This window comes from Sus scrofa, chromosome 13, assembly GCF_000003025.6.
Source record: "Sus scrofa isolate TJ Tabasco breed Duroc chromosome 13, Sscrofa11.1, whole genome shotgun sequence".
NCBI classification, from domain to species: domain Eukaryota; kingdom Metazoa; phylum Chordata; class Mammalia; order Artiodactyla; family Suidae; genus Sus; species Sus scrofa.
Genome location: NC_010455.5, coordinates 79511201 through 79523869, shown reverse-complemented (window position 1 = coordinate 79523869; position 12669 = coordinate 79511201). Strand labels below are relative to the sequence as shown.

Genomic DNA, 12669 nt, shown 5'->3' with positions numbered 1-12669 from the left:
GCAACTTAAACATTTTAATTTTTCTATATTTAATTAATATCACAAATTGATGCTAATATTTACTCTAGAAATAACTGTTTTTGTGTGTGTGTGCTTTTAAGGATCAGACCCATGGCATATGGAGGTTCCCAGGCTGGAGGTTGAATCAGAGCTTCAGTTGCTGGCCTACACCACAGCCACAGTAAACACTAGATCAGAGCCTCCTCTGCAAGCTATGCCACAGCTCATGGCATCACTGGATCCTTAACCCACTGAGCGAGGCCAGAGATCGAACCTGGGTCCTCATGGATACTAGTTTGTTTCGTTAACCACTGAGCCACAATGGGAACTCTGTGGTTCACAATTAAACACAACAAAGAATAATTTTATATTTTGAGATTCTTTTTTTTTTTTTTTTTTGTCTTTTGTCTTTTGTTGTTGTTGTTGTTGTTGCTATTTCTTGGGACGCTCCCGCGGCATATGGAGGTTCCCAGGCTAGGGGTTGAATCGGAGCTGTAGCCACCGGCCTACGCCAGAGCCACAGCAACGCAGGATCCGAGCCGCATCTGCAACCTACACCACAGCTCACGGCAACTCCAGATCGTTAACCCACTGAGCAAGGGCAGGGACCGAACCCGCAACCTCATGGTTCCTAGTTGGATTCGTTAACCACTGCGCCACGACGGGAACTCCTATTTTGAGATTCTTTACTAATTGATAACCATTCTTGAAACTCACAGTGAACTGAAACTTTATAAATTTAAGTTTACTTAATTTTTGTTTTGGTCATACCCATGGCATTTGGAAGTTCCTAGGCCAGGGATTGAACCCCAGCCACGAACAGTGACTCAAGCCACTGCAGTATCAATGCCAGATCCTTAAGCTGTTGTGCTACAAGAGAACTCCTAAGTGTGCTGAATTTTTTTTTTTTTTATGGTTGCCCCAGCAGCATAAGGAAGTTCCTGGGCTAGGGATCCAATTGGAGCTATAGCTGCTGGCTTAATCTGTAGTCACAGCAACCCCAGATCCATCTGCGACCTATGCTGCAAATTGTGGCAACACCAGATCCTTAACTCAGAGGCCAGGGATTGACCCTGCATCCTTGTGGACACTATGTCGAGTTCTTAACTTGCTGAGCCACAGTGGGAACTCCCTAAGTATTGATTTTTAAGTTAAGTAATAACTTGAGTTGTAGGTTTATTTTGTAAAGTTTTCAGATTCTTAGCCTTTCTTAGCTGTTTTCAATATAATTACTTGATTTGTAAAGAAAAACTGGATCTTTCATATGTGGTTTTAAAATGGTACTGTGATTTCAGTGATCTTTGTAAAATTGGTAACCAACTACATTTCTTTAAGAGGTTTCAAGTTTGTATTCTTTTTTTTTTTTTGTCTTTTTTTGTCTTTTTAGGGCCAAATTCTTGGCATATGGAGGTTCCCAGGATAGGGGCCGAATCAGAGCTGTAGCCTCCGGCCTACGCCACAGCAACACCAGATCCAAACTGCATCTGTGACCTACACCACAGCTCACGGCAACACTGGATCCTTAATCCCACGAGCGAGGCCAGGGATTGAACCCACAACCTCATGGTTCCTAGTTGGATTTGTTTCCACTGTGCCAACACGGGAACTCCAAGTTTGTATTCTTTAGAAATCTAATTGTATATTTGTCTTCTGTATATGAAATTTGTTATTATATCTTGAGTATTCTTTTTATCTTTTGTAATATTTTCCTGCCTAGTTTTGTTTGCCTCATAAAAACCAAACATCCAAGTATGTTTTTGTTAAATATATTTTGTATTCTCTTTATTATTGGCTACTCAAATTGACACCTTTAAAAACTTTTATTTAGGTCTGCATGAATTTGATGCCTTGAAGGATCCTGAAGTGAATGAATTCCGAATAAAAATGCGCAAATTCAGTGAGGAAAAGATTCAGTCACTTGTGGGATTGTCTTGGATGGATTGGCTAAAGCAAACCTATCCACCAGAGCATGAACCATCTATCCTTGAAAATTTAGAAGATAAACTTTATGGAGGAAAGCTCATTGTGGCTGTTCATTTTGAAAATTGTCAGGTAGTATTATATTAAGAAATACTTTGTAACAAATTTGTAAATTTTACCAGAATGCAGCCCCAATCTTAGAGGAGGCTGTTGCTCACCTTGTAAACATTGACAAAGACCATTTAAGATGGAAATACATTTAGGATTATGTGACACATCCTTTGCCCATATATGTTTTTTTGATGCAGTAGTATGTTTGTCTAGATCAGAGCTAGCAAATTGTGGTGATTTTGAATTTTATTTTATTTTCAAATGTAAAAGAGTTAAAAGAATTTTGAAGGTTTATTTAAAAGAAAAGGAAAGAAAGAAGACTATGTAGTATAGAGTCATATGTTGTCAGCAAAGCTTGGTGCTTTAGAGAAAAGTTTTCCAACCCCTGGTCTAGATAATATTGTTTAATGTAGACATAATTTCTTTTCTTCTTTTTTGGTCTTTTTTAGGTTTGCATCCATGGCATATGGAAGTTCCCAGGCTAGGGGTTGTATTGGAACTGCAGCTGCCTGCCCACATCACAGCCACAGCAACACGGGATTGAGCCTACACCACAGCTCATGGCAACGCTGGATCCTTAACCCACTTAGTGGGGCAGGGATCGAACTTGCATTCTCAAGGACTAGTCGGATTTGTTTCCACTGCGCCGCAATGGGAACTCCTCTTTTTTTTTTTTTTTTTTTCCAATTTTTATTTTTATTTATTATTTTTTTAACTTGAATTTTATTACATTTATAGTTATACAGATTGGGTTGTGATGATTGTTGTACAACGGGAACTCCTTTTCCATATTCTTAGATTTGCATTCTGTGAATATGTGAATAAGTGATGATATGAAATTGAGTGTTAAATAGAGAGCATATGCAGTTAATCTGTATCTGAATGTTCACAGCAATTTTACAAGCTTGATTGTCCTACTACTTTTGTATCAAGTATGCTCATTTTATTATTTCGGCTTTGGCCTTAAAATTAGGATAGGTGAACAAGGATATTTTTATTTATTTATTTATTTTTTTTGAACAAGGATATTTTGATTTTTTTCTTCAATTACTATGGAAACAAGAATTTCAAACCTCATATCAGTAGCCATTCTATATGGAGCACTTTGCTATGTCGGAAACTATACCTTTCACAACAATCCTGTAACATGCTGTTAGTTTGTCCCCATTTTATAGTGAAGAAACTGAAAGAGAGAAAAAAATTATTTTTTGTGACCTCATAGCTAGCTGGTCAGTGGTAGAGCCAGGATTTTATCCAGGTGTTTCTTCTTTTATCAAACTTGCACCTCCTTTCCAATAGCATGTTATTAAGTATGTTAGGACAGTTGTAAAAAAGGGATCCTGCATTCTGGCATTTTTACAGAGGAAGTTTGTCTAGGGGAAAAACCTAGTTTGTCACTCTATCCTGACATATGTTAAGACTAAAGTTCAATTTAAGCCAAGGCTTGGATATCATAAAGTGTAAAGATCAAATTTAAAATACTGTTTAGGGAATTCTACATTGTTGAACTAGTTGGGATAGGAAGTTTTACTGTTAAAAGGTGATAAGAAATCAACTTGAACATACTGGCTCCAAGCAGTTTGTCCATCTAGGTCAGTCTGAATTTCATCACATACAGGTCAAATCTGTACTGGATATTTAAGTTTTAATGTGGTCATTGTAACAAATGTGAAAAGAAATGTTTTGAAGTTAGAAGAGAAATATAGACATGTTGAAATCTTTACTGGATTCCAAACAGTGGTAGAACTTAACAGTGAAAGGAATTTAGAGATGAGTTTAGAATTTAGAGCCATCTAGGCATACTCAATGTGATAATTCTTTTCACCGTCCCATATATCCTGTGTCTCTAACCAAACTATCTGGTTGCTATGGAGAGTGCTCTGCCTTCGGAAGCAACATGTTTACACTATGAGTAAGCACACATTTAAATTTTGAATTTAAAAAATTAAAAATATTCAAACCAACATTGTATGATTTCTCCCCATCTGGTTATATTTTCCTATTTGAATAAGTATCCATTCAGTCTCCCTTCATTCTACATGCCACCCATTCAGATAATTGAAATATAGCTATCATATCTTTCCTTAGTCATTTTCTGGCTAAATATTTTCCCAGAGATTAAACAAGAATTTTAATACCTAAAGTATTGGATCATATGGGATAGTAAGTTTTGAAGTTTTAAAATAATTTTGGGAAGTCACATTGTTAATAACATTTTATTTTGGCTATATATATATATATATATATTTTTTTTTTTAGCTCTAAACCCTAATCTTTACCAACACTATTTCATAAGTGAATAAACATTTTTCCATCGAAAAATAGGAGTGACAGAATATCAGAATATTGGGCATTTGTCAACCTACTCTATCATATGTGCATTTTCTCTTTTGCCCTCCCTGCTCTTCTGTAAAATTCTCATTTGGCCATTTCATCATGTAACAAGGAATTCATTTAGATTTAAAAATGATTTTCGGAGTTCCTGTCGTGGTGCAGTGGTTAACGAATCCGACTAGGAACCATGAGGTTGTGGGTTCGATCCCTGGCCTTGCTCAGTGGGTTAATGATCCGGCGTTGCCGTGAGCTGTGGTGTAGGTCGCAGACGCGGCTCGGATCCTGCGTTGCTGTGGCTCTGGTGTAGGCTGGCAGCTACAGCTCCATTAGACCCCTAGCCTGGGAAACTCCATATGCCGCAGGAGCAGCCCAAGAAATGGCAAAAAGACAAAAAAAATAAAATAAAAATGATTTTCCAGGATTGGTAGGGGGAAAGAAAATTTCCTGGAATATTAATTGTATAGGATGTACATTTGTAAGTATTATGTATGGCAGCATACAGTGTATTACAAATAATACTATTAAGTACAAATGTAAGGAGTGATTTTTTCCACATAGCTATAAAATTGCTTCTTTTTTCTACCTCCTTTTTAAGGATGTATTTAGCTTTCAAGTATCTCCTAATATGAATCCTGTCAAAATAAATGAATTGGCAATCCAAAAACGTTTGACTATTCATGGCAAAGAAGATGAAGTTAGCCCCTATGACTATGTGTTGCAAGTCAGTGGGAGAGTAGAATATGTGTTTGGTGATTACCCCCTAATTCAGTTCCAGGTATGTGTTTTAACTATAAATTTACCAGTGTATATATATTTAACAACTTAAATTCCTGAAAAAAAAATGCATTGTCATATTAGAATATTTGGAGCCTACAGAAAAAAATATAGAATTAAATAATAGATATCCATTATCCTATATACCTCTGAGATAACCATTGTTAACATTTGGCATGTTTTCATCATTTTACTTTTAGTTATACTGTATATTTTTGGGATGATGTTTATATATGTTTATAAGTATGTGTCTATTTCTCCATATGTTTTCATTATGCACTCTTAATACAGTTTTTTATAACTGCCTACCCAGTCACTACATAAACAAAATGATTTAGATATGAAATATTCTAGGGAAAGTAAAATATAAAATATTTTGGTTAAATGGTCATTAGTTAAATTGTATAAAAACTTATTTGTTGGAGTTCCCATTGTGGCGCAGTGGTTAACGAATCCGACTAGGAATCATGAGGTTGCGGGTTCAATCCCTGGCTTTGCTCAGTGGGTTAAGGATCCGGCGTTGCTGTGAGCTGTGGTGTAGATTGCAGATGCGGCTCGGATCCCGTGTTGCTGTGGCTCTGGCGTAGGCCGGCGGCTACAGCTCCGATTAGACCCCTAGCCTGGGAACGTCCATATGCTGCAGGAGCAGCCCTAGAAAAGGCAAAAAGACAAAAAAAAAAAACTTATTTGTCATTATAAGTGATATATGTAAAGTAAAATAAATTTTGATTGTGAATTATGTAACTTTGCTTTATCTAATATTTATCTCCCTTCTCCCTTTTTATACTTCCCTATGTAATAGGACTTTTGTTAGCATTAGGTCTGACTATTCTTAATAGCCTTCCTTAACCTTTGAGTTTGATTTTGTGTGTGTGTGTGTGTGTGTGTGTGTGTGTGTGTGTGTGTCTTTTTAGGGCTGCACCCATGGAATTTCCCAGGCTAGGGGTGGAATTGGAGCTACAGTTGTTGGCCTACACCACAGCCACAGCAACACTAGATTCGAGCTGCATCTGTTAACTATACCACAGCTCACGGTAACGCCAGATCCTTAACCCACTGAACAAGAGTGGGGATCTAACCTTCATCCTCATGGATACTAATCAGCTTTGTTACCACTGAGCTGTGATTCGAACTCCTGAGAAATATGTAATTACACTTACTTGTGGTTTTTGTTGTTTGTTTTAAGCAAGAGGGATACAGGCATGCTAATTATTAAATGATGTCTCTTTGAGAAGGACTTGTGATTTATTAGCAGGTAACAGGGGATTTTATTACCCTCCCCCACCCCCCAATTTTTAGTGTAGCCCGCAGCTCTTGGTTTAGGAAGTAGAAAGTCTATAACTGTAGCAATAGTAATCTCTGTGCACAGCAGAGCTTTGGGATCTTTGGCATTTGACTGGACATGCTTGAACTCTGGCGCGTAAGAGGAAGAAGGAGGATGAAAAGTGCTTGGTGGTAACATGGAAGTACTGGCTTCTTCCCTCATATTCTGCTGCCTTTTAAGTACCCTTCTCCTTCTTTAATTCAACACTTTTTTTTTTTTAACTTAACAATGTAAAATATGCATATTGTTTTGTCCAAATTTGTTATTACAAGGAAAACTAAAGGCATGTATGAGTTTTTGTACAATATACTGTGAGAATGAAATTATACAATGTAGGCAATGGAATGTGAAGGAAATGAAATGATGCATCTTTTCATAGTGAAAAGTATTTTAATGAATATATTCATCATAATATCATGTGAACTCCCACTCATATGGGCCATTATGGAAATTTTTTTTTCAATTTCAAAAATGTATTTTTAGTGATTCTGAATTGAATGCAATACACTGAATCACACTTTAAATCTTTTTTTGTTTTTTATAATGATTTTTATTTTTGCCATTATAGCTGATTTAGTGTTCCATCATTTTTCCATTGCACAACAACGTGACCCAGTCACACATACATGTATACATTCTTTTTTCTCACATTATCATGCTCCATCACAAGTAACCAGACATAGTCCCCAGTGCTATACAGCAGGATCTCATTGCTTATCCATTTCAAAGGCAATAGTTCGCATCTTTTAACCCCAAATTCCCAGTCCATCCCACTCTCTCCCCCTCCCTCTTGACAACCAAAGTCTGTTCTCTATGTCCTTTCTGTGGAAAGGTTTATGTGTGCCATATATTAGATTCCAGATCTGATATGTGGCAATCATACGGTATTTGTCTTTTTCTTTCTGACTTACTTCACTTAATATGAGAGTCTCTTGTTCCATCCATGTTGCTGCAAATGGCATTATTTTGTCCTTTTTTATGGCTGAGTAGTATTTCATTGTGTATATATACTACATATTCTTAATCCAGTCATCTGTTGATGGACATTTAGGTTGTTGCCATGTCTTGGCTGTCGTGAATAGTGCTCCAGTGAACATTCAGTGCATGTGTCTTTATCAAGGGAAGTTTTATCTGGATATATGCTCAAGAGTGGGATTGCTGGGCATATGGTAGTCTATATATAGTTTTCTGAGGTACCTCCATACTCTTTTCCATGGTGGTTGTACCAATTTACATTCCCACCGACAGTGCAGGAGGGTTCCCTTCTTTTCTGCACACCCTCTCCAGCATTTGTTATTTGTGGACTTACTAATGATGGCCATTCTTACTGGTGTGAGGTGGTAGGTACCTCATGGTAGTTTAAACCTGTATAGGAAATTTATTCTACTGAGAAATACATTAGATTTCTATTCATATTGTTAGGGATATTTTATAATATGAATAACACCCCTTTTCTAACATGCCTCTGGTGAGTCGTCCTGGTTTTATGGAAATATCAAACTGGAATGACTAGTAGATTTTTGATGGAAGGACAGATATGGTTGCCTAGAGGCCTGTGCTGGAAATGCGCTACCTCAGTGATTGATGTTAAAGTGTAATTTGGTCCCCTCAGGACCAAAAAAAAAAAAAAATCCACATGTGTACTCCATATTCACATTTCCTGACTTAGCAGTGGCATCATAGTGGTGGGCATCATAGTCTGTGATGGTTAAGTCCTGCTCCTGGAAAGATGAGCCAGTTGGTCACACTGTCAGGTATGTGCAAAAAAGAGAAAACAAAACATCTGTACTGTGGTACACATTTCTTCAAGGTTTAGCAAATAGAAAAAGTCAGACAGATGGATTTAAATTCAGGTCTTTAAGATTTTAGGTGTATAACTTAGGCTTTCTGGTTTTTAGTTCTTTATTAAAGGGGGGGAAATCTCTTTTAGCGTTATGAAGATTAGCTATAACATATAAGAAGTATCTAGTTCATTTCTTAGATGCTTAGATATACAATTAATGGTCCCCCCTTTGCCTTAAAATGGCTGCACCTGAAGCATATGGAAGTTTCCAGGGTAATCAGAACTGCAGCTGCCGGCCTATTCCCAGCCACAGCAACTCTGGATCCGAGCCACATCTGTGACTTACGCTGTAGCTTGCTGCAGTGCCAGATCCTTAACCTACTGAGCGAGGCTAGGGATCAAACCCTCATCCTCCTAAATACCATGGTGGTTTCTTAACTCTCTGAGCCACAACGGGAACTCCAATGGTTGCTATTTTATATTGTGATTTTAATTCTCATATTCTTGACATTGAGTTGATACACTTTCATAGTGCATTCGTTCTAGTATTAGTTCAGCTTAATTTTATTCTTCTACTGATGTAAGTTTTGCTTGAAAATCCTTATCTTATTCTTTCTTGATACTATAGTATATCCGGAACTGTGTAATGAACAGGACCTTGCCCCATTTTATACTTGTGGAATGTTGCAAGATTAAGAAGCTATATGAACAAGAAATGATTGCCATAGAGGCTGCCATAAATCGAAATTCATCTAACCTTCCTCTGCCTTTACCACCAAAGAAAACTCGAGTTATCTCTGTAAGTTTCTTGTGTGAACCTTTGGTCACCCCCAAAGACATGTGATTTTGTTAGGCGGTTTTGTGTGTGTGTGTGTGTGTGTGTGTGTGTGTGTGTGTGTGTGTGTGTGTGTCTTTTCTAGGGCTGCACCCGGGGCATATGGAGGTTCCCAGGCTAGGGGTCTAATCGGAGCTGCAATCGCCAACCTATGCCAGAGCCACAGCAACTCGGGATCTGACCTGCATCTGCGACCTACACCACAGCTCACGGCAACACCGGATCCTTAGCCCACTGAGCAAGGCCAGGGATCGAACCTGAAACCTCATGGTTCCTAGTTGGATTCATTAACCACTGAGCCACGACGGGAACTCCTTGTTAGGCTGTATTTTTAAGCCTCACACTTACATTCTTTACTCAGTTCTCCTTCTGTGAAAGCTAAGATCCATCACCATTTATTGGTAATTATCCTTTTTAGCTACTATTCTTTCTGCTTATTCAAGCTACACGTAATTGTAAATAGGGTATGTATGTTTTTGGTTATCTTTGGGTGCTAAAGAAACTTGCAGTCAAATTGGAGATATTGAGATTAGGGGTAAACATAGAACTTCAAAAAGTAAGTTGAAACATTCTAGTAGAAAAGTTAGATGTACAGAGAGTTGATTTTCTGATCTATCTCATTTCTGTCAGTTTATTGTAATAGAGTTTTTGGTGTTAATTTATCTGTTTATTTCTTATTGAATACTTTTAGACTTTAAATGTAACAAAGGTATCATTTCTTTCTAGAATGTAATATATATGTCTAAAGCAAATCTTTTGTTTGTCTTCATTGGAACACTTAATTTTTAAACAGTTCTTCAGTCTTAAAAACTTGCTGGTTTAACTATTTTTTATCTGGGTATTAATTTATGTGGTCAATTCTCTTTTTTTTTTGGTCTTCTTTAGGGCTGCACTCGTAGCATAAGGAAGTTCAACAGTTGGGGGTCGAATCAGCACAGCCACTGTAACATGGAATCTGAGTTGCATCTGCGACCCACACCACAGCTCATGGCAACACCGGATCCTTAACCCACTGAGTGAGGCCAGGGATCGAACCCAAATCTTCGGGGTATTAGTCGGGTTTATTAACTACTGAGCCATAGGAACTCCCAATGTGGTCAGTTCTTAATTTATACAAATGTTTTAATGCTATTTATTTATGGTGTTTAATTTAGTGAATAAATTAGCAGTATTGGAATGCTGCCTGTTTTGCCATGAGAACTAAGTGTTAGTGATTGTGATGCTTATGTGATTTTCATTTGTTCGTTCAGAGGTCTATTTTCATTATTTTGCCAATGGACATGAGAAATGATAAGATGATATCATTGCTAGCATGGAATATTCATTTCTTTCATTAAAATACTCCACTTCTTTGTTTTTTTTTAACAGCATATTTGGGAAAATAACAACCCTTTCCAAATTGTCTTGGTTAAGGGAAATAAACTTAACACAGAAGAAACTGTAAAAGTGAGTACTTGAGATTTGAATTTATCTTCTGTCCCTTTATTTGAATAATGATAGTGAAGTGAATGTCATATTGGAGACTAAATTTTACTGATATTGGTCAATTATAGGAGATAGAATACAGTAATTTATTATAAGACAATAAAGAATTCTTGTTTGAAACTATTTTTTGAGTTGTTGAAGATGCACTGGCTAGACTGACATTTTCCCAGTGTATATTATACAAAAGAAATTTATTTTGATTAGAAATTCAGTAAGTGAAATTTAAGCTGAAACTATAGGTCACATGATTATGTGCAGGCTTACTCCTTTTTAGGCTTTGCTTAGAGCTGTACTCCACCTCTCTCAGCCATTCCCCACCCCCTGTTTTCCTTTTAAACTTGCTGAACACACAGAAAATGTAGTACCATTTCCTGAAATAAAATAGATGACTACATTGTAGACCACAACTCGTTAACACATGGGAATTTATTGCACCACCCATACAATTAAAGACTTTAACAAGGCATTTTGTCTCAAAGTGTAAAGGCTGCATTTTCCTCTATTTTGCTTGGCAGGGAAATTAAGTGAATAGTTTTGTGATCCAAGAAAGCGAGATTCAGTTGGTTTGAGATGTTTCCTGGCATGAGGATATATTCAGTAGCACCTTGCCAAAGATTACCACCAATGGCTTGCTTTTTATAAAGGGACATTAAAAATTCTTGGGTAGCTGTCATTAAAATAAGGGATTTTTTTTTCTCTTATGTTCTCAGCTAGACTTTAATTTTTAATGATTATGCTTAACCAGTTAGCCTTGGTTTACTATTTTAGTGGTAATTTAAGTTTTTAAGCAAATATACTCTTAAGTCATATGGAGTCATATTTAATATATGTATGATTTTGCTCGGTGGTTTGATGTATGTATTCTAAAAATGGCAATTCCTATTTGTTCTTCCCATTTGTTAGGTTATTATTATTAATGATTTCTCTCTCTCTTTTTTTTTTTTTTGGTCTTTTTAGGGCCACACCTGCAGTATATGGAGTTTCCCAGGCTACAGGTCGAATCAGAGCTATGGCCGCTGGCTTGTGCCACTGCCACAGCAGCTCTGGATCTGAGCCATGTCTGTCCTACACCACAGCACACAGCGACGCCAGATCCTTAACCCACTGAGAATTGCAAGGGATCAAACTCATGTCTTCATGGATACTAGTTGGGTTTGCTACCACTGAGCCACAATGGGAATGCCATGATTTCTTTTGTAGTTGTTTCTCTATAGCCTTTTGTTGTTGCTCAGTTTCTTCTGGAAGACTAAAGAAGCATTTATTAATTACATGCTTTATTTTTCTTGAGCGTTATGCTTTCTTTTTTTGTCATTGACAAGTCGTTTGTGAGTGACATTTTATTTCTATAGGTTTACCAACTTTCACTAGCTATTTCATGCTATATTGATTCTACTGTTCATGTTCATATATTCTTGGAGTAACGGGCTTAATGTACTATTTAAAGTACCCCTCCTCCCCTCCATTTAGTTCTCTAATTTCTCCTCCACCACCCTTTTTCTTTTTCCAATGGGGTTACATTGTTTAAGTAAGTTAATGCAATTATGACACGATGCTCTCTGTCTCTCTCTCTCTTTTTTTTTTTTTTTTTTGGTCTTTTTAGGGCCCTGCTGGCGGCATATGGAGGTTCCCAGGCTAGGGGTCAAATTGAAGCTGCAGCTGCCAACCTACACCACAGCCACAGCAACTCGGGATCTGAGCCACATCTGTGACCTAAACCACAGCTCATGGCAATGCTGGATCCTTAACCCACTGAGCAAGGCCAGGGATCAAACCTGCATCCTCATGGATGCTAGTCAGTTTTCGTTTCCACTGAGCCACGTTGGGAACTCCCAGTGATGTGAGGTACACCTCATTGTTGCAAATTGCTACACAATTAAGGAATTCCAGTATAAGGTTGAAGAGAAATCTGAAGAAAAAAAACTGGCAGGGGTGCGGAGGAGTGGGGCGATTTTATTTCTTTGCAAACTTCTTTCTTTTTTTAATGTAGTGGCTAGGACCTTTATATGATATTGAATAGAACTGATGAGAGTAGATACATTAGTCAGGATTCTCCAAAGAGAAAGAACAATAGGGGGTGTGTATGTGTGTGCGCTTGCCCTATGC

General features: G+C 37.4%; 1 protein-coding gene across 7 annotated transcripts in view; it reads left to right on the top strand.

Moving 5' to 3' along the window:
* Window positions 1-12669, top strand: part of PIK3CB (phosphatidylinositol-4,5-bisphosphate 3-kinase catalytic subunit beta) — a 183808-nt gene that overhangs the window by 86971 nt on the left and 84168 nt on the right. For 5 of the 7 annotated variants that reach the window (XM_021069526.1, XM_021069527.1, XM_021069528.1 and 2 more), the window contains 4 exons: window positions 1829-2052; window positions 4961-5140; window positions 8875-9045; window positions 10450-10527. In XM_021069526.1, the coding sequence (XP_020925185.1) occupies window positions 1829-2052; window positions 4961-5140; window positions 8875-9045; window positions 10450-10527 (653 nt within the window). The remainder of the gene's footprint in view (window positions 1-1828; window positions 2053-4960; window positions 5141-8874; window positions 9046-10449; window positions 10528-12669) is intronic. The other 2 variants (XM_021069529.1, XM_021069530.1) reach the window with 2 other exon arrangements.